A 23,206-nucleotide genomic window follows, 5' to 3' on the forward strand; every position below is an offset into this window, starting at 1 on the left:
TGCCAAAATAGGGAAAGGAGTTTACTTAAAATCACAGGACTATAAAGCATGTGGGACTTTTGGAAAGTTGCTAACAACCCAACCCAACCTTTTAATGCCACCAGGATAGGAAAATAGGGTACTGTTGAGGTGTCTGAGGGTGCATCTGCACAATATTCACATTATTTGATTTGAAAGAGGAAGTCTCAATACGTTATGGGAGTCAGAAGCCCTACTTTACTGTGCTTTGTCAGTCATAAGAGTGAAGGTGAGTCATTTTGTGTGTTGTGAGGCATTATCTCTAGCACATTTCCTGCTGTATTAACAAGATTGACCTTTAGGGTTCTTTATTAATTTCCCAGTTCTGTGTGTCTTTACCGAACAATGATTCACTGACCATTTTATACCACAACTATTTGCTGTTTTTACCACAAAATGCAGGCACGCCCCCCACTCCCTTCTCCAACTCTCCACTCCTTTTCAGGGAAATTAATAAAACAAATGAATGAATGTAAGGCGACACTTGTTTGGTGAAAAAACTGGATATCTATTCCCAAGATCATGATGGACTTGGAGTATGCAATTCGTGTCCCTGTGCCGTGCATTGCTATGTCCGATCTGTGTGTGAGTTGAATTGGTGTTAAACCTTTGCAAAACAACAATAATGTTGGGGCAAAGAATTGTGAGAGTGGAGAAAGAGGGAGTACATCAAGTAATGTGCGCATTTTCTAACAACATAATCAGCCACCTATCATGTACTTGCTGTGGAGGGCAGAGTGAGACAGGGTCCACTTGAGGGATTTGGTTTGTACCTTATCAAGCTTGGCTGCAACCACAACTGAATAGTGTGACAGCTAGGCCCTGTAAGGGTAGGGAGAGGGGATCACAACCCCTTTTAAGGGTGCACAGTGGCAGACCCCCTCTCAGCCCCTCCTTACCTGCAACAGCGGCCTGACCACAACTAGGAGTCGCTAAGGAAGCTGGTGTGGAAGCTGCGCAGCACACAGAGTCGTCAAGTACCAAGGGGAAACTTCCTTCTGAGATGTATGGGATTTAAGGGTGACCTTCAAATGTACCCAACTCGTCACAGAAAGCAAAAGGAGAGCTGGGATGTTTGGGTACTTAGGAAAAAAGCTAGATACACAAATTCCGTTTTACTGAAGATTTGCTTTGGTCAGGAAGGACTCACCTTCACAGTAACTACCTCTTGGGAGGTTGGAATGCCTTTTCAGCTTTTGAGCTGATTGACTTGCGCCTTGCACCGTCAGCCTTCGTAGTGGATATCATCCCCCGGCCTGCCAAGAAAATGGGAAAAATAGGTGGGTTATAAAAGGCAGCAAGCCCTAACACCGGATTCAGCAATAGAAATATACATTATTACCCTAAAATGCATATTTATAAATCCCACTGAGGGAATAACCTGATGGTAAGGACGATGTTGTTCTCTGCTCCAAATCCTCTCGTATTTTTAGAAGCATTCTTTCTTGCTCCAGTGCCTCTATGTACTTTGAATAACTCCAGGCCACCTGAAAAGTAATGTTTCAGAGTTATTTAATAATGGTATCATTATACTACACCCAATTGTAACTTTTATATTAAAATATCACAACTAAAATATTTGTGCACAAGGGTAAAACAATGCATGCACTCGTAAGCAATGGCAGAAAAGGATAAATTAACCCTTCAAGCTTGCCCAATCATCTATCTGTTGCTTCTCTTTAGTCTCCAACTTGACCCTAGCTGTCCCTCAACGTGTACACACTGTGATTAATATGTCCTCTGATTACTTTTCATTGCTTTTTTCCCCCAAACAGATTTCCATTTTGATGTTACTGCTGTTAGGCCTTTGATGGTTTTGTTCCTGCAAATTCTAGAAATTCTACAAAAGCGGTGGAAGTGGCTATTTAGATTTGTATTTCTTTATCAAATTTAGTATGGGATTTATATTGTGGACAACAGCTCCATAATCCTTCAATTAACAATATTTCAAGTGTAGAGAAACCTAGTGATACACCAATGTCTATGTTTTCAAAAAAAGCTAGATTCAAGTGGAGGATGGAAAGTACAGACTTTTTAATGTAGCACATATATCACAATAGCTTTGTCAAATGGTCCCCTCTTCCTTTGTGCTGGCTTTGGGTTATGCTGATCTGGATCCGAAAAGTAGTTGCGTTCATGAAAACTTTACATGTACATACCATTGAGTCAGACAAAATGAAAAGGTAGCAAACATTGATAGGCAAAGAATATTTAGATCCAAGAACAGAAGCTATTTTTTTGGACCTACTAGGCTTTGGCAATTTCTTTTTGCCAAATAGTAACTTTGACAATTTCTTTCGCCAATATTACTGCTCAGTTCACCACAGAAAGCAGGGGGAGACTCCCGCAACTGCTCTTCTACCCCATAATCCCCCCTTTGTATACCTTACCATCTGTGGTAAAACAAAGAGGTAAACAATTCAGCAAAAATTAATTCAGTAAAGTTGCCATTTGGCAAAGGTGAGAGACACCATTTGTTTTAGCCACAAAGGTTCTGCCAAGGCCTTTAAGCAGATCTGAACAGATGTCTAACGCGGTTCATTTGTACTACCTCCTCCACTAGAGGATACTTACCAAAGTGTGTGGCTTTAAGCAGAGCAAGCTTTTCCCAGGAGTGCACACCCACATAAGGAGCTAGGACGCAGCACTTAAGAAAATATTTATATGTTTTACTGCATTACAGTTCAGGAGAAAGTCAGGTTAGTGAAGCGAGGACCCTGTGATATAAGCTAAATACATCTGCTCTGCAAAAGTAGCAGCACTAACTTCATCGAGTTCACCAAACATTTCCCTGTTGTATCATTATTTGGGCTGAAAGCTACTGACATGCTATCCACTCTTAAAGTTTGCGTTGCAAGTAAGCTCATTGTGTGAAGTGTGTAGGGAGAAACGTGTCTAAAAATCCTAGAATGTGACCAATTACATGTTTGCAAATATACTGATTGAAAAAGTTGTGATCTACCATCAACAGTGAATTTAATTGGTGTTTTTCGCTATTTCAGAGACAGAAAGGCAATTTAAGGATTTTGGTTGAAAGCTATAGAAGTGTGTAAAAAATATTGTATTAAATAAAGCATGCTGTGACAGTCATCAATATAAACAAAATCAATGTTGTAGATTGTCACTCTACGTTTTTTTTATTTTTTTTTTTAAATTTTATATTTATTGGTTTTACAAAGAGCAGAAAAATTGCAAACATTGTTTAAACACAGTTTTACATCCCTCAGGAGGGCAAGTCAGGCACGAGATGCAAATCAAAACAATATGGCAAGAGTCTCTTAGTCGTGCGACAGTCCCAGTTACCCAAGTATGCTTCGTTGGCTGTTTGCCGTACTTCTTTCCCACCCTCCCTCCCCCCCCCCCACTTGGTTTATTGTACATCACACATGCAATCGTCTAACATTAGTATCGGTATCGTGCGGTTTGCGCAGGGCTAAGCATTGCAAATTATTGGCAGTCGGACTTAGATGACTCGCTTTTTGTATTTTGTATTGTTTTTTGGGCATGGCATTATCCGGTCGGGTTTTGAGGCTCCTCTGATTGAGAGGCAGAAGGGGGTGAGATATACGTGTTCTTGAAGTCCATCCATAGGGTTTCACATTTCGCAGATTTATTGTGCAAGGAGGCGGTGATCGTTTCCATCACATAAATATTTGTAGCGATTTTGATCCACTCTGTCTTCCCTGGGGTCAGGTGGGACTTCCATTTGGTCGCTATGAGGGCTCTTGCCGCTAACAACAGCTGGGGGGCCAGGCCCTTCACCCGGAGCCACTCTTCCTCGTCCCTTTCAAGGCCGAACAAAACAAGGTGTGGGTCAAGTTCTCTGTGGATATTATCTATCTCCTTAATCCATCCCAAAACCTCAGTCCAGAACACCTTGATGCGCGGGCAGCTCCACCACATGTGCCAATAGTTGGCATTTTCTCCACATCTCCTCCAGCATTTCGGGCTCATGGATTGGGACATTTTAGAGAGTCGGAGTGGGTCATAATGCCATCTATGTAGGAGCTTTATTGCATGGAGTTTGTACTGGCTGGAGATGGAGGATTTGGGTGCGGCTTTGCACATCAGGTCCCATTGGTCAGGGAGTATCTCTTCACCTAAGTCTTTTTCCCATCTGGCTTTGAGGGGTTTTGTGTTGCCACCTCCTGCTGCTAAAAGTGTTTGGTACATCACGGATATGAGGCCCTTCATTTCTGATCTGGAGTCCAGAAGCTTCTCAAAGGCGGTGAGGTCTCTTCTCAATTTTACTCTCCATTCAGATTTTGTCAACACCCCTTTTAGCTGAATAAAGTGAAATGTCGATAAGGTACCTATCCCCAATGCCGTTGTCAGGTCCGGTAGTGTAATGAACGAGTCTTTTTTCTGGAGTTGTCCCACCCTTTCAAGGCCCGCTTCATACCATGACTGGAATCGCTCCAGGTTCGGAATATGGTCATTTACGCCAGGAGACCATAGGTGACTGAGCGGGGATGGCCAGGTGGTGACTTCTCGCATCCCTTTCCCGGTGCGCCATATGTTCCATATAGTAGTCAATATGGGGTGTTGTTTAATTCTCCTCTGCACCCGTTGGTATGGGGACCAGAGCCATTCTGCTACCGTGGCGGGGGACATATAGTGGTTATCCATCTGGACCCATTGCAGGTGTTTGTGGTCCCTAAAGTGTGGGATTAGGACGCGCAACTGGGCAGCTTTATAATAATTCCGTAAGTCAGGAAGACCCACCCCTCCCTTCTCTATGGGGAGAATAAGCGTGTCATATGGGACCCTCGGTCTCCTCCCCTGCCAGATGAACCGCAGCATGGTCTTCCGGGCCTCGACAAAAAATTGATTGGGTATCGCGATCGGTAACATCTGGAAGGGGTATAGAAAGCGAGGGAGGCACACCATCTTGACTGCATTGATACGCCCCAGCCATGAGATCGTCAGTTTGCTCCATCTCTCGAGATCTCTTTCAAAGCTTCGGAGAAGCGGGGGGAAGTTGGCCTCGTAGAGGTCGTCTAGGGTTCTAGTGATCTTTATACCCAGGTATTGTAATGTCACATGTTCTATTTTAAGCCCAAGGGAGAGGAACTTTGCCTCATTTTCAACCGGGGCACCTCGGAGGGGAAAGAGGATGGACTTAGACATATTCACTTTGAATCCGGAGAATCGACCGCATTCTTCTATTAGGGCTATGGCATGAGGGATTGAGGTCATAGGTCTGGTTAGATGTAGGAGGATGTCATCAGCGTATAACGCTGCTTTGTATTCGATCCCTCCCAGCCGCATTCCCTCTATTCGGGAGTCGTCTCTGAGCTTTTGTGCCAGAGGCTCCAGGGAAAGTGCGAACAGGATCGCTGAGAGCGGGCATCCCTGCCTGGTCCCCCTTTGCAGTTCAAACCACCTGGAATATTCTCCATTAACGAAAATTGACGCTTTGGGAGAGGCATATAGAGCTCGTATCCCATCGCAGAATTTGGGGCCTATCCCCACTTTCTGGAGGACTGCACCTAGGAAGTCCCATTCCACCCTATCAAAAGCCTTCTCCGCGTCAAGCGAAAGGAGGGCCGGGTCGTCCCGAAGGTCGCGTCCGGCGTGGACAAGGTGCAGAGTCTTGCGCATGGTGTCGGCGCCCTGCCTGCCAAGAATGAATCCGACCTGGTCGGAGTGGACTAGTTTGGGCATTAAAGTTTCTAGTCTGGCAACCAATACCCTGGCATAAATCTTTACGTTTTTATTTTTAAGTCAAGAAATACATGCCACATTTGATATATGTTCCACTAAGAAAATAATGGAAAAAGACATCTCAAACCACGTCTTTATTTAGAAAAGTAAGAAGATAATGTTTACATTGTTCCAGGTCCTGGTCTCATAACAAAAATACAAATAAAACACAATGGATCACTAAGAGATTTACAGGACCTATTTTAAAAACACAAAAATATAATACTTCCTATACCGGAGTAACTTTGCGTGGAGAATCAAAAGGCATGTTTTTACCAGGTGAACAGGTCTGAATGTCTATGAGGTTGCCATACAGAGCTGTACATTTTAAAAAATGTAAATATTAATGATTTATTATTCATTTTCTTCCACTTTCTACAACCGGACATTTGCTCACGTAATCACCCAAGAAGGGTATCTTTACGAGTTGAAGCAAAGGCTCACCACATTGACTTAAATTGATTTTACATATTGTTGAACTGCACATATTTAATTAAATATACATTGTAGCAATATATTGCAAATTTAATATGATCAAGGTTGGTATCCAACTATGGCATGTGCATCATGGTGTGCACTCATTCTTGGATGAGATTTCACAAGAAAACAGTCTTTACTAAGAAAGTTACTAGACGTGCAGGAGTCACTTTCCAGCAAGTGATGTCACTTAAACATGTCAGATTCTTGTTTGGGAAAGATGAGAGATAACAATAAGGAAATTGAGTTTATTAGCTATAAAATGAGGGAACATAGAAAAAAACATAGATGAAACAATCAGAAAACAAGAAAAAGGAATGGAAGAAAATTGAATGAGCACAATTCTAGAGATGAAAGTGGGGCAAATAACTTTGAAGGATTGTCAGAGTCTCAGAAGGAAGAGTGGAGCAATATCTGAGAATCAGCCCACACATCCCAAATCAGTACAGTCTGATATTAAAAACTCACTTTAACCAAGGGTTAAATGTTTGCAATTTTTTAAGCAAACCGAGATAGCATTAAATCTCAGGTTAGCAAACCAATATTACATTATTCACAGAAAAACTGTTAAAATAAAAATCACATTCTATACAGGCCTCGAAATCCTTAAAATCATGCTAGACCTGCAGGACTAATACCTTATTTTAGCTACTCGGCTTAAGAGAAATTAACTCGACCCATGAACTTGACAGCATAATATTTTATGTATTGAAAAGCCACAGTGACGCGTGAACAAACATTACCAGAAATGTTAATTTGCCTTTCCAATATTGCACAACTCTTGGGCCCAATGGAAAACAAGAGAATACAAGATCCCCTATATTCAAAAACCTGTTGCTTTGATTTAGTGTTAGAGTAACACTGAACAATGGACCATTAGCTGAGCCCCAGGATAGGCTCACAGTGTGAATACGTGTTTGGACATATGAAACAAAAGGAGCACTAAAGGATGTTAACAGAAAGAATATGGTTGGTAGCAAACTGATGCAGTTATAGTAAAATGAGAAACAAAATATGTTCATTTAAATAGTCAATCCTTTCTACCCTAAAATGTAGTTGATCAGTGACAGTGGCGATTAAAGGTGCTGCAGGCTGATGTCCACTGTTGGCTCAATATCCACTCGTGATAATGAATGCGCATGGCTAGTCTTGAATGTAAAAGAGCCTGCAAGTGGTCTGTCTCCAAGCAAACTATACTTTAAGGGCTACAATTTACATATCTATTTGAAGGCTCAACATTGGGCAACTCGTCTCCCTCCTCCACAGGCCAGGAGTTGGGTGCCAGGAATACCACAGGCATCAGGCTCAAATGCAGCTGCTCCTTTCCCCCATCCCTTCACTTATGATTTGTCCTGTCGATGTTGCAGTATCCTTTCCACTTTCTTCAATTTCTCATATTCTCTCTATATTGCAGTGAAAACAAACATGTTCATGGGCAAAGCTGGAGGAAAAACTGAAAAATCCTTGTGAATGCTCTCCACCGGCATATAAGAAAGCTGTAAAAAACTATAAAACTACAATTTTTCAAGCTAAACAAGCAAACTTTAACGGAAGAATTCTTACTGCTAAGTCTAGCTCATGGAATGGTTCTCGAGTCTTCACGAATTAAAGGGCAAGTTCATTATAGCTACTATTGAGGTGTATCAAAATTGGGGTCAAAATATTCAAGAGGAGTTCTCACAAAAAGTTGTTGTTCATCAAAAAGGTATTGCTGAGCGAGTTGTGCTGCTTGAAAAACCTATTATTTCCCTTTCTATCCCAGGAGATCCTTTGTCTGTACCACCTCTATTTGCTTTTAAAGAGTTGTCTGAGGAGGAAGTCTGAGAGATTATTTTAACCGTGAAACCTACCCTGTGTCAAGGAGATATTTTCCATGCTTCCCTTTTTAAGGATTTTCTTGCCCCATTGTTACCATGGGTTACAAAAATAGTTAACACCTCTTTTGTGGAAGAAAAAGTGTGTGTTTACCTGAAGGCGGCATGGATATCACCTCTTTTAAAAAAAAGCTGATTTAGACCCCACCATTCCTGCACATTTTAGGCCACTAACTAATGTTCCGTTCCTTTTAAAGGTTCTAGATAAAATAGCTTTCTGCCAATATAATGATTTTATCGAGAAACATTTGTTCTTGAGTGCCGGCCAGTCTGGTTTTCGCAAGAAGCATGGTACAGAAACAGCCTTGCCGGACCTTAAATCTAACATTGTTAAAATCATTGATAAAGGCCACACTGCTCTACTTCTGTTGCTCGAACTGTCGGCTTCGTTCGACTTAGTCGATCACTCTCTAATCATTTATAGACTTAGCAGGGTAGGCAGGTGCTCTAAGGAGGTTGTACAATGGTTTCATTCTTTTTTGTGTCCTCGAAAGCGATAGTTGTGAAGAATGATTGCTGTTTCTCTTCTGTGCTGCTTACCTGAGGTGTCCCGCAGAGATCCTGTCTCCCTCTCCTCTGCCGGAGTCTTGGCGGTCAGAGCGTTTATTCCCGGTGGGTGATGTGGGTAATAACCATTAGGTACATTAGATCTTAGTAGCAGTATGAAATGTGTTATTATAAGCGAATTCCACCATTGGATTTAAAGAAGTCCAATTGTCGTGTCCTTTATTGCAAAAACAACAGAGGTACTGCTCTAGATTAGCGTTTATCCTCTCCGTCTGGCCGTTCGATTGTGGGTGGTAACCCGAAGAGAGTGCCCTTTGTATGCCCAGCTGATTACAAAGGGAGGACCAGAACATAGAGGTAAATTGTGTACCCCTATGTGAGATTATGCTAATGGGTTAACCATGGAGTCTCACAATACCGTTGAGGAATACCGCTGCTGTCTCTGAGGCAGACGGCACACAAGGCAAGTCGGAAACATTTAGTGTAAGAATCAACCGTAATTAATATGGCTGTCTTTCCATGGGACGGAGGCAATTCAACCACAAAATACATCGAAAGATGTTTCCAGGGCCGTGTCGGCAAGTCTGCCTGATGCAAGAGACCTAGGGGTCTTTGTCGGGAAACTTTGCTGTTGGCACATATGGGACAAGAGGCTACATAAGATGTAACGTCCTGTCTGACCGAAGGCCACCAAAAGCCTCTGGTTACTTGTTCATAAGTACCCTTTTAGCCCTTGTGCCCCGCCAGAGGCAGGTCATGACAAAACTGCATTGCTTTGTTCTGCAGAACCTTGGTTGGTAAAAACAAAGCAGATCCATGAAACCACAGCCCTCCTCTTTCTTGTAGATTATGTGATTCCATCTCCTTCTGTACAACTCTTCAGGTCGTTTTGCACTTCATGGAGAAAGGTGTTGGCTATCATAAATAATTTATGATTGGGCAGGATTCTCTCCTTGAACAACCACCCCTTGTCTCCTTCTGGACAACTTCTTGATAGTACATCTGCTACACTGTTTTGTGTTCCAGGAATGTACATTATCTGGAAGTCAAAATTAGAAAAATAGTATGCCCATTGGGCATGTCTGGAGTTTCTGCACTCCATTTGTTTGAGCACTTTGAGGTTTCGGTGATCTGTACGAATGGTGAACTGATGAGATGCCCCTTGTAATAGATGTCTCCATTCCTCACAGGCCATCCTCATGGCCAACAACTCTCTTTCGAGGACAGATTAGTTCTGTTCGCTAGCTGAAAAAGTGTATGAATAGTAGGCAATAGGATGTTCCTGTCCGTCTGGATTAGACTGTAACAGAATAGCCCCTAAGGCTCCTCCAGAAGCATCAGTCTTAAGGACAAAAGGTTTGGTTTGATCTGGTTGCATCAAGATGGGTGCAGAGGTAAACGGTTTCTTAAGGTTTTTGAATGCCTCCTAAGCTTCGGGACTCCACTTAAAGACCACCCCTTTTTTAAGGAGAGACGTGAGGGGTAAAACAATGTCCGAAAATCCTGGAATGAAACAGCGATAAAAGTTCGCCAAACCAAGAAATCGCTGTATGTCCTTAACAGAGGATGGGTCTGGCCACCAGTTGATCGCCATTACATTGTTGGGATGCATGCATACTCCATTGGAAGACAATATGAACCCGAGGTAGGGTACCTCGGATGCTTCGAATGTGCATTTTTCGGGTTTAGCATATAGGGGATTCTCCTTCAATCTTTGAAGTACTTCCTTCACGTGAAGACAGTGTTCGTCCAGGGAGGTAGAAATGATTAATATATCATCTAGATATACAACTACTGATACATATAGCATATCAGCAAACACTCTATCCACAAATCTCTGGAACACCGCTGGGGCACTGACCAACCCGAAGGGCATTACACAGTACTCAAATAACCACAGCGGTGTTGTAAAGGTGGTCATCCATTCGTCGCCGCTCTTGATTCTCCACAAATGATGGGCACCTCTTAGATCGAGCTTCGTGAACACCTTTGAGTCTCTTACTGCTTCTAAGATGTCCCATATAAGAGGCATGGGATATCTATCCCTGATGCCCAGGCCAGTGCACTCCCGGCTAGATTGGAGATCATTAGCCCAACCCGTGATCTTCCTGATTCAAAAGCGTTGGGTCTGAAGGAAAGGTACACTGCACATGCATCTAAGAATTCCTTCATCATCTTCAGTTGTCCCTCGTATTTGCCATATGCAAATGGAATTGGTGGTAGATCATTTCTACCTTCAACTCGGGCTGTTGCCTGTTGGTGAACAAGTTTGGTTTTCAGCGTGGAGAGTCTGCATTTCGACTTGAAGGCCTTGGATGGCGTTACAAAGCTCCTGGAACTGTTCCAAGCGAACCATTGGTACTTCTTGGCGTTGTATACTGTCAGGAATTGCTAACTCTTCACTTAACTCCTCCTCACCTGCATCTTCAAATGAACTTTCTTGTCTCTCCGAGTCCTTCTTCTTTCTAGGCTTCTTTACTTCCTTAGTCTTCCTTTCCTTTTTATGGTGTAAATAGGGGCGCACTCCCTCGGTGGCCACCTTGACCGGGAGTGCACGCAGGTCCTGGGGACCCCTGAAGAGCAAGCTCCTTAAAACAGGGATAAAAGCCAACGGCTGAAAAAAACCCTGTGCAGTAGAGTTGTTGTGTTCATCTTGTTTAGATTAAATAGGAGTAGAAGAAGTGCGAGCAAAGGGAATCAAGGAAAAGGTCTCTTCTCAATGTCCAGACTATAGTCAATATCCTTTTCAGTTATCAGAGTAGTTCGAATCCTACAACCTCTTGGAACAGGCTTTAAAAAAGTTTGTAGGCAGCAGCTCCTCCCAAATAATTTCTAGGCAAATGCCATGAAAGAACTGGCAAAAAGAAAGGAAAAAGGACTGCAAGAGCAGATCTAAGGAAAACAGTAACAACTGTGTTGAGCGGTTGTACAGAGGAGAACAGAAAGGAACTGAATGAGTCCTAATGAGCAGTAGTCGGGACAGATGCTCGTAGACGGGTAACAGAAAGGTTGAATCAAAGTAGATGAGAGTAAGAGAGAAATGTACAGATGTATAGAATAACTAAACCTCCGGAGAACCCGAACTATAGATACACGGAAGTAGCTCTTAGGCAGAAACCTGTGCAGTTCCCTTAGGGACCACTGCAAAAGATTTAAGACTACAGGTGTTTGGCAGTAAACCCACTTGGTAGCAGTCTGTACCACACAGATTCACTTGGTAGCTGTGGCTGAGCAGTCAGACTTCCCTCAAGAAGAGTTAGACAGTATATAGAGTATACACAATAAGTACAGAGATACAGTAACACAAGCAAACACTGACCAGAGCTTTGGTGTAAAAGTATATAATTATTTATTTAAAGACACACTTGTAAATTACACTAGCAACAAAAGAGGTAAGTAAATTCAGCACACAGTCACTATTATATATATACAACCCTAATTACTTATTAGACAAGTCTTAGTGAGATACACCACTTATTTTCAGACAGAAGTGAGCGCTTAACGTAAGATGGCACTCTAATAAGTTATTAAAAAGGGAGGGGAAAAAGTCAGAGTTATGGAAGCACACAAATGTCAATACTTTTACAAGAATTGCAATGCCCAGCTCTTGGAGAGAGCAAGCAGAAGGGGTCCAGGTTCACACAGTGGGGTTTTGCCCAAAGAGTCTTGTAGATAGTTCGCACACAAAGAATGAAATTAAAGTCAGGAAAAGTTAGCTAGGTTGTCCCAGGCCAGCCCAGGTTAGAAAGTCAAGGCTTTACTGTCCCCCCGAACGATCTGTTACAAGGGAAGCCAGGCAGGACACAGTACCTTAAGTGTGAAGGAAGCTCCAGCGGGGGCAGTTGTTCCTGGCAGCGGGTGCAAGTCGGTGTTTCGTCCAGAGGAAGAGGAGGTCTCGCCGTGGAGGAAAGATGAAGGTCGTTGCACTGCCAGGGAAGAAACCAGCCGCGGAGTTCTTCGGTTAAAAGGTACTACCCTTCAATTCGCGGTAGTGGTAAGCCGTGGTATTCCGGTTGCCGGGGTGCTTGGCACGGGCAAGGCGGCCACGAGATGCTCCAGGAAGGTGAAAAGAAGGCAAAACTGGTTATCCCCACCAGTCAAAGGAAGAAGACTCTCCGGACTGGAGATCTTCTCTGTCGTCGGGAAAAGTGGTGAGACGGTTCAGCAGAGCTCCACCAGTGGTGTCGTCGTTGCAGGTCGGCTCAGCTTCTCCCTCCTCGGATTCTTAGGTCCTGTGGTGACTTCTGAAGTTCCAATCCCCAAAGCCCTGCTTTTATGCAGCAAACCCCCATTCATTCAGCCTAGCTGTCAATCAAACATGCTAAGTGGTGAGCCGGCCAGCTCACCACTTGGGCCAATCACACAAGAGTGCGACTTGAGTTGCAAAGGCAACTCAGTCCAGGGTGCCTAAACCCCCTCCCACACTCCCTGTGGTACCCAGACAGAGTGGCACCCCTTTTGGATGCTTCTGTGGAGAAGCCCGCCAAAAAGTGGAACAAATGGCTCGACTTGAGTTGGAGTCACAGAAGAGAACACAAACGCCATTTTAGAATCGAGTTCTGGCAAAAAATACCAACCGGTGAATGAATATTAAATAAATAAACCGGCGGTACGTTTGAGGCTATAGGAACTAAATAATTAAAGTTGGTAGCCTCGAACAATGGGAAAATCCCATAGAGATATATTCGCGGTCGAATATAAAAAGTAGTATCCACTGCCACCAGCCAAAACTCGATCAGGGGGGACGGAGACATGCCCCCTCGAACAACAGACCCCAGGGCAATCGAACTGCCCAGACCAGTACGTCCACAATATGATGGTTTGTACTGGTTTCTGTTCATAATTTGGGACTAGTAAAGCAATGTAATGGTGACTTTACATGCCCTGGGAGACAGTAGACAGTCCCAGGGTATGGAATCTATGTTGGGGGGTCGCTACGACACCCCTGGGTTACAGCACGGAGGGTGCTGTGTAACCCACATCAAAAACACGAGCCCCTATGGAGTAAAAGACCCCATAGCCCATAAAACACATGGAAAGATAAAGGAACACCTCAAATCATGTCTAAGAGTGGGAGTAAAAGAGTCTCACTCTTAGCAGGAGAAAAAAAATAAACCCCAAAAATCCAGCAAAGCTGCTGAGGGACTCACTAGGTTTGGGAAATTAGCCTTTACAGAGAATTCTCCCTAACAGTAGCGTTCCTCCAAAGGGCGGAAAAACGCTATGGTGCAAGAAAGGAAAGTGAAAGTCGCCCAACGCGTAGTTACCTGAGAAGAAGATCGCTCCAAGAGTGCGTGAAAACAGGAATAGAATGAAAGTAACTGAAAGTGAACAGCTACGAAAAACTAATGCGAGTCTCTTTGGCACCGAGACTAGCAGCGTCGGAAAAACATAGACGATACAACGCACCGGATGAAGGGTCTGATTGCATTAAGTAAGTTCGGCGGCCATCTTGAAAATAAACTAGACCTTCAATACGGAACCTGTGTGTCCATGTTAGGAGTTTCTCAATTTCTGCCATATCTTCCAGGGTTGATGCATGACAACATCAGGCACAGTCAAGGCAACATAGAGGGGCACTAGATTTCACACAAAGTCATAGATTGGACCAGTTCAGTGAATGCAGCATATTTGGGCAATGCATACCTACATTTTCCTTTCCAACAAGCTGCAGGAAAAGAAACCAGCTACCACAGAAACTGCAAGAGTATTATGCAGGACATGCATAATTATCTCCATTACTAAAACATGCCAAAATTGCATTACCACTTAATTGTGGAAGGTGTGAGAAACCTGAAGGTGTCTACCTGACTAGTCCCAGGGGATCTGTCATCCAGGTTGCCAGGACACGCCCATCCCTTTTGGATTTAGTTCCTGGGGGGTGGACCAGTGCGGGAGGATCACCTGGATGGGGCGTGCTCTGAGAGTGGAAGTGGGGCATCGACGGGTGGGATGTTGTATCCCCCTTCTTATAACACCTTTTCCCCATCCTATCATGTAGGATACTCAGAAACTCTAAACCCTGCCCTTTTCCGACACAAACACTTTTGCACACTGCAAACAACAAAGGACTAACACCAGAGCCGTTTACGTGACATGTCCCAACACAAGGGCTAGGCAAAGTCAGGCAATTGACCAGAATCACATACACCTGACGGCCCTTTCTCTTCCCCACAGGGATAAAAGGTGGAGGATAAGAGCACACAATGACCAAGGCAGACCACATGACAAGAGAGCTTTCCAAGTACGGCAGTTCAAGAGGAGGAAAAAGGTGGCAAGAACCAAAGGGGCGACAGGGAGAGATGTGACCTTGCCCTTTCCGATCCAGACCCGCAAAGCCTCAGTGAGGGGAATCTTAAGACTGCAAACAATAGCCAGCGTGTGTTGCAGTATATGTCAACAGTACACAGAGCACTCCTACACTGCTAATTAGGAGAGGGAGAGACACTTGCTACTGTGGTACCGTCCTTCACTACAGAGACAAGAAAAGCCAAGCGGTTCATCATAGCCGGTAAATCGAGGGGAGAGCCGATAAGAAACCGAACTGTGTTGAACGAAAGTTGAAAGTGGCAAATTAAAGAGAAAACAAAGAACAGTTAAAATCTTCAGGGGAAAACCAGCTGCAGAGGGGTCCAGCACCACGTGGGTGCTCACTCGGGGGACTCTGGTTAATTCCCCTTCTGTTGAAACTACCAAACCCAGAAGGGTGTAGGAGAGCTGCAAGGAAACAGTCAAAATGGTCATACAGGGGTCTTGCAAAATCCCATGGACAGTCGAAAGGCTTTGACCGGCAATCTATTGGAAAATTAAGGAAAGCGAATCCTGTGTAGTGAGAAAGCAGAAGGAAGTAGAAGGAATTGTGAGGCTGGCAAACGTGAACGCGACGGAGGGATGCGTGCCGAATGGGGCGAAGCATGAAGCCCCAATGAACATTGTGTTGACAAAGAGTGAACCCAACAGAGGGATGTCCATAGTGGATTGTTTAAAAAGACATTAGGACTTGTGAATGCAACAGGTGAAATTGTACAAGAAAAGACCATAGCGAATCCGACAGAGGGAAGCCAACATTCGAGAAGGGTCTGAGCACGGAAGAGGGAGGATCCAGGGGTGAAAAGTCATCACCCAACATATATACAGAAAGGAACTTTTTGGTTTGTTATTTTGAACATATCCGGCCCTCGGTGGCAAGAGACTTTCTGTAGAAAAGAGACTTAAGTTGTAAGCATTGGCAATAGGTTTTTCTTAGTATAGGATCTTTTATTTGACAAGACGCCACTAGGACTGCCTTATTATTATTATTTGAGGGTTGTAGCTTGCTCACATCTTGGATTTAGGTTTAGATTAGGCATTTTTCCAACCTACCTATACAGTTTAATAAACAGTCTTAAACTGTGATCACTTGTGTCTGTCTTTACTGTTTCCACCATGAGTTCCTAACATAAGGTGTCAAGAGTGGGTTGTGACTCAATGGAAACTAATTGGAGGGACCCTACAATTTCAAAAACGTAGTCAGAGAGCTTCAAACTCTTCCATCGCCACCAAGGAATCAATAGGGTTTGGTATCTGTAGCAGTAGGGAAGCTATTATACCCCCTGGGAAAAGAGGAATGATTCCTACAGACTTTGTTTTGATACCCCCACTGGGTGCTACATAAAATTGCCTGCAAAATCTGGCCTAGCATGGAAGTTCGGGATAGACTTAGCAGGCGTTATTGATCTTGACTTCTGGGGAGATGTGAAGGTTCTTTTACAGAATCATGGTGAAATCCCTTTTGAGGTACGCCGTGGAGATCAATTTGCCCAGGGAATTTTGGAAAGGGTTTGAATTTTATGAGTAAGCTTATGGCAGAAGTCAAAGAGCTGCTCCATTACCACCTTGCAAACTTCTGCGTACCATCCCCAACCGAGGGGCTGGTAGAAAGATTCAATAAAACCCTGTTAGGGAGAATTCCCATCTATGGCTAATTTCCCTCACCTAGTGAGTCCCCCAGCAGCTTTGATGGACTTCTGGAGTTTATTTCTTTCCACTTGGTAAGAGTGAGAGCTTTTTCCCCACTCTTACCTGTGTTTTGCTATGTGTTTCTACCTGTTTTTGTGATTGTGGACTCAACAGCCCCCTTCTTTTTGTGTGTCACACAGCACCTTTAGTGCCGTGGCACAGGGTTGTCTTTGAGACTTCCCTTGACTCCATTTCTGAGGCGACTACCGTCCCCCAGAAAAGGGTAAAGTTACCATTAACTTTACTTAGTCAATCTACCACAGATCCAGTACACCCCATCTTTCATGGAGTACTGGAAAGGGTTAATTTGTATCCCTTTTTATCTGTACCTCCTAGAGCATTGTTTCGCTATTTTAACATTTAGACTTGGCTGGTGGCATTGGTATCTACCCTAACTTTTCTACCGCGATTATATTGGATAAACGTGGTACTGTTCCTGGCTATTATATTAGCCTCGAACATAAACCCGCTTGACCAAATTGTCTTTCTTTTGTCTCTGGTTGGGTTTATTTGCCATTTCTTTTTGTTAAAGTCCTTCTTGTGTCTTACTTTGCGCGGCAAACTAGGTTCGCCTTCTTTGTTCACTGTCTTTTGGCAGGCTTCTGCTCAGAAGCCCTCCTCAAGGCGCCTGGGTGTCTAGGTGGGCTGAATGTGAGGGAGGGGTGTAGTCAGCCCCTGCACAGGGTATCCTAGGAAACCCAAGTTGCACTTTGTCATGATTGGCCAGGGTAGTTGTCCGGGCTGGACAACCCCCCTGCTGGGTGATTGACAGCCAGGCTGTGTGAATGGGGGTTTTTCACATAAAAGGCAGGTCTCTTGGGCTAGAAGTCAGAGAGTCGCCACTGGAACTACAAGGAACCGAAGAGAAGCGGAGAGAACGACGGCTGCTGCAACTACCCCGTCCCGGTGAAGCACTGCTGCAGTCCTGAGCTATCTTCCCTTCAACGACTCAGAGAAGATCCAGTCCGGAGTCTTCTTCCCATGAGCTTGGTGGGGATAACCAGCTCATCTTCCACAGCCAGAGGTCGCTTTCGTGGTCGAAATCGCTGCACACTGCTGTAGTGGTCCGGATAGCCACCTGAAGAGCCTCTCCTATTTTTAAGGAGCGCATCTTTTATTCCTCGTGGCTGCTGCCGGCTTCATCCCTGTGTGGTGCAGACCCCATGCAGACGTCCTCCTTCACAACGAAGCTCCAGGAATCGTGGGTCTGCGGGAAACCAACAGGAACAACTGCCAGGGCACCAGCTGCACCATTGGAACAAGGTACTGTGTTCTACTTGAGGAAACTGGGTGAATCCCTTTTCTTCATTTCCAAGGCTTGCCCTTGTCTTCCCTCCTTCTTATAACTTTTGCTTCCGAACATTGACAATATCGAAGTACTTTTGGCTACGTTGAATCGTGAACTGTCTGACTGTTTCGACCCTGGCTCCGGCCCTTTGACTTTTGAACTCCTGTCTCTGAGTGTTTCTTGATTCTGCCTGCCTAACCAAAATATTGCCTGTGATTTTTGCCTCCAACTCCCTCTGGGTATCTCAGGTGCTAAGTGTGTTTTTGCCCCGGTAGCATTTCATGTCACGGATACGCGTTTATTTAGTAGACCGAACTGTCAAAAAGTGATCGCAATCGTATTCGTGGTAACGTGTTTTGTTCGTAACACCGGTTCATTCAAACACAGGGTACTTACCTTGAGACTTACTGTACAAAGTGAATTGGTTAGTTGTAGTATATTTAATGTGTCGTTTTTATTTGAGTTTAATAGAAGTGTTGTGTTTATAACGAATGGTTTAAAAAGTAAATGTACTTATATTTTTTACCTGAAACCTTGAGTCAGTGTTTGCTTGAGTCACAGTAATTGTGGTCCTTTGTGTAATCTCTGCTACTGCTCATATACTCTTGAGATAAGCCTGGCTGCTCCGCCACTGCTACCACTCTGACATAGTAGTACAGGCTTGTACCAAAGGTAAAACTTGTATTGCCACCTGTAGTCTTAATTGTGTGTAGTGGTCCCTAAGGGCACTGCACAGGATTCTGCCTAACAAACCCGCAAGCTAATTTTGTGAAAATTGGTAGATAAGGACAGGAAAGACTGGGACTGAATGATCCCATGGGCAATATTCGGAGTAAGAAAAAAAAACAGGCTTCCACAGGTTTCTCTCCTTTTGAACTGCTCTATGGTAGAGAACGCAGACATGCCCTGGACATGCTCTGGGAAACCTGGGAAGAACGAGAGGAGGCTTCCATTCCCATCTCGCAGACAGCCACCAGAATGCAAGAACATATGAAATTCGTCCAAGACGTAGTTTGTACTCATATGGAAAAGGTCCAGAGCCAACAAAAATCTACTTATGACAAAAAGGTGAAATTAAGATCATTCTCTATAGGACAGAAAGTACTGGTCCTTTTACCCACCTCAGAAAACAAACTCATCTCTAAGTGGCACGGACCCTATGAGATAGCAGAACTAACGGGAACCTGGAATTATAAAGTAGCCCACCCGGACAGAAAACCGAAGGACCATTTGTATCATGTAACTCTCTTGAAAGAGTGGAAAGAGAACCCGGCAGCTACCCATGTCAAGGTACTAGCCTCTCTGGTTCCTGAAGAGATAGATAACTTTGACATAATTCCTCCCAAGCTATCTGTCCAACAACAGGAAGATCTAAAAAATGTAATTGATTCATTCCCTGACGTATTCTCAGAAAAACCAGGAAGAGTAAAAGGTACCTACCACCATATTAGAACAGCTAAAGGTAAAGTGTTTCATTTAAAACCATACAGACTCCCCGAAGCCTGTAAACAGATAGTGATTGAGGAAGTCAATAAAATGTTGCAAGCCAATATTATCAAGCCTTTTTCAAGCCCATGGTCCTATCCTATCGTACTGGTCACTAAACCTGACCGTTCCTGGAGATTCTGTATAGATTTCCATCAAGTTAATGCCATTTCAGACTTCAATGTCTATCTCATGCCTTGTATCAATGACCTATTTGATAAACTTGAGGCAGCCACCTTTCTATCTACCCTAGATTTAACCAAAGGGTGCTGGCAAGTTCCTGTGTATGGGCCAGGTAAGGAAAAGAACAGGTTTTCAACGTCTCTAGGACCATTCCAATTTTAAAATCTTCCTTTTGGATTACACGGTGCACCAGCCACTTTCCAACGCCTCGTGAAATAAATCCTACAACCCTATTCTGATTTCTGCAGAGCTTATATTGACAATATTGTCATTTATAGTAAGACTTGGGAGGACCATCTCTTCCATCTTTACACCATCCGGAAAGTCCTCAGATGCGCTGACCTAACTGTTAATCCAGCTAAGTGCAGATTGGCCCAGTCAGCCATTAAATACCTCAGCTTCTTCGTAGGGCATAGGAATGTACAGCCCCAAAATGAGAAGGTAAAAGCCGTTTTAGATACAGCAACCCAAAGGACCAAAAGAGATCTTAGAGCTTTTCTCGGGTTAATAGAATATTACAGTAGGTTTTTATCGCCAACTTTTCGGACAAAACCGCCCGGCTAACAGATAAACTTAAGAATGACAAACCCCAGAAACTCCATTGGAATGACAAGGATGAGATATGTTATAACATCTTGAAACAGACTCTGTGCCAAAATCCAATCCTAAAGGTAGTCGACGTCTCTAAAGAGTTTGTGTTACAGACGGATACCTCCCTTACAGGGTTAGGAGACGTCCTGTCCCAGGTTTGCGATGGATTGGAACACCCCATATTATTCACTAGTCGCAAGCTGTTCCCACATGCAAATATTACTCAGTGTTGTAAGTGGAGACACTGGCAATTAAGTGGGCCATTATCCACCTTAGATACTACCTATTGGGATGAAAATATACACTTCTTACAGATCACTCACCCCTAGTTTGGATTAGTCAACGCAAAGACTCCAACCCCCGGGTCATGCAATGGTTTCTAGACCTACAACCCTATTGTTTCATTGTGGAAGACTGAAAAGGAAAAGACCAGGGAAATGTAGATTTTCTATCCCGGTTCCCCTGTGAAACAAATGTGGCTACATCGCATGGAGGAAGGGTCTGTGAGAAACCTGAAGGTGTCTCCCTGACTAGTCCCAAGGGATCTGTCATCCAGGTGGCCAGGACACAGACATCGGTATTGGATCCAGTTCCTGGGGGTGGACCAGTGAGGGAGGATCGCCTGGATGGGGGGGTGTTCGGGGAGTGGAAGTGGGGCAATGACGGGTGAGATGTGATATCCTCTTTCTTATAACACCTTTTCCCCATCCTACCACATAGAATACTCACTCTACCCCCCTTTCTGACACGAACACTTTCGCACACTGAGAATGACAAAGGACTACCACCAGAGCCGTTTACCTGACATGTCCGAACACAAGGGTCAGGCAGAATCAGGCAATTGACCAGAATCACACACACCTGACGGCCCTTTCTCTTCCCCACAGGGATAAAAGGTGGAGGATGAGAGCACACTATGACCAAGGCAGACCGCATGACGAGAGAGCTATCCAAGTACGGCAGTTCAAGAGGAGGAGAAAAGTGGCAAGAACCGAAGGGGCGACAAGGAGGGAAGCAATCATGCCCTTTCCAACCCAGACCTGCGAAGCCTCAGTGAAGGGAATCATAAAACTGCGAACAATAGCCAGCATGTGTTGTAGCAGATTTTAACGGTACACAGAGCCCTACTACACTGCTAATCAGGAGAGGGAGAGACGCTTGCTACCGTGGTTCCGTCCTTCACTCCAGAGACAAGAAAAGCCAAGCGGTTCATCACAGCCGGTGAGTCGAGGGGAGAGCCAATAAGAAACCGAACTGTGTTCAACGAAAGTTGAAAGTGGCAAATTAAAGGGAAAACAAAGAACTGTTAAAATCTTCAAAGGAAAACCACCTGCAGAGGGGTGCTCACTCGGGGGACTCTGGTTAATTCCCCTTCTGTTGAAACTACCAAACCCAGAAGGCCGTAGGAGAGCCGCAAGGAAACGATCAAAGTGGTCATACAGGGGTCTAGCAAAATCCTCTGTACAGTCAAAAGTCTTTGACCGGCAAACCATTGGAAAACTAAGGAAAGCGAATCCCGCGTAGTTAGAAAGCAGAAGGAAGTAGAAGGGACTGTGAGGCTGACAAAAAGTAGAAGGAACTGTGAGGCTGACAAACGTGAACCCAACGGCTGGATGCCTACCAAAACGGGCAAAGCATGATGCCCCAATGAACATTGCGTTGACAAAGAGTGAACCCAACAGAGGAATGTCCATAGTGGACTGTTTAAAAAGACATTAGGACTTGTGAATGCAACAGGTAAAATTGTACAAGAAAAGGCCATAGTGAACCCGACAGAGGGAAGCCAACATTTGAGAAGGGTCTGAGCCCGGAATAGGGGAGATCCAGGGGTGAAAAGTCATCACCCAACATATATAAAGAAAGGAACATTTTGGTTTGTTATTTTGAACATATCAGGTCCTCGGTGGCAAGAGACTTTCTGTAGAAAAGAGACTTAACCACCGAACATCCTGATACTTAAGAGCAGAACTGTAGTATCATGCTGGGAGAGTTTGAGCGTGTGCTGTGCACCGGAGTCCCGCCTTGTCCCATGCGCAAAACGTGGGGAAGGGAGACCCCCGGCTAACACATCCTGACTAATCATCTGTGAACATTTCTTTCTTTCTTGTGAACTCTTTTTGCATTTAGTTGTAAGCATTGGCAATAGGTTTTTCTTAGTATAGGCCCTTTTATTTTACAAGACGCCACAAGGACTGCCTTATGATTATTTGATGGTCGTAGCTTGCTCCCATCTTAGATTTAGTTTAGATTAGCCGTTTTTCCAACCTACCTAGACAGTTTAATAAATACCCTGGAACTGTGATCACTTGTGTCTGTCTTTATTCTTGCCACCATGAGTACCTTACAAAGGTGAGTCCAGTTTTACCCTCCCCATGAGGTACAAGACACTACTCTGCAGCGAGAATCACAATATTCACAAAACCTTTGTCTCCTGGATATATAATGCAACCTTTCTGTGTCAGTGACTTCAAGCAAAAGAAAAACTGGTTTGCCTGGGATAGGTTATGGACCATCTATCGCCCTGACCGTGGATCTTATCTACAGGCAGAAATCTCCCAGCTTCAGCCATTCCCACCACACGTGTATACAGGAGTCAGCCATGCTGCCTCCCCAGTACATTATAAGGAGTGTCTTGAACTGGTGGGTTTGAGTTTTAAATATGAGGAGCAATTTATTTTGCATTAGGAAGATAAGGGCTAACTTAGAGGACCTGAGGAGAGCAGAATTTAGGTTGGAGGGCTGTCCAAGACCCACAAGTGTTTGATTTCTGAACCACATTTAGGAAAGATGAACAAAGAAAATCCTTCAGATCTTAAATCAAGCTTGGTCTTATCTGTTGATCAATGTCGAAGATGTGACACGTCTTTAAGGAGTAAAGGGAAGGATGCTCTGATGCACTTAAGGCACCCTGCATATGTTTTCTCTTTATTATCTATTTTCAAGATCTTCACAATTATCCTGCATTAAGGCACTTCATACTTTTAATATAGCTACAGTCAGATGGGGAGAACAGGGTGAACAAACTGAAGCATTCCCAGTGGCAAAAGGAGTTAGACAGGGATGTGTAATGGCCCCTTAA

The 23,206-nt window shown here is 44.1% G+C and overlaps 1 protein-coding gene across 1 annotated transcript in view; it reads right to left on the reverse strand.

The window, feature by feature from the left end:
- Positions 1–23,206, reverse strand: part of RGS22 (regulator of G protein signaling 22) — a 1,706,064-nt gene that overhangs the window by 40,624 nt on the left and 1,642,234 nt on the right. The window contains exons 28-29 of the mRNA XM_069621432.1: positions 1,400–1,505; positions 1,169–1,274 (exon numbers count right to left, since the gene is read on the reverse strand). Of these exons, the coding sequence (XP_069477533.1) occupies positions 1,180–1,274; positions 1,400–1,505 (201 nt within the window). The 3' untranslated portion in view covers positions 1,169–1,179. The remainder of the gene's footprint in view (positions 1–1,168; positions 1,275–1,399; positions 1,506–23,206) is intronic.

The sequence above is a fragment of the Ambystoma mexicanum genome, chromosome 5q, assembly GCF_040938575.1.
Source record: "Ambystoma mexicanum isolate Mex_15411 chromosome 5q, UKY_AmexF1_1, whole genome shotgun sequence".
Taxonomy (NCBI): Eukaryota; Metazoa; Chordata; class Amphibia; order Caudata; family Ambystomatidae; genus Ambystoma; species Ambystoma mexicanum.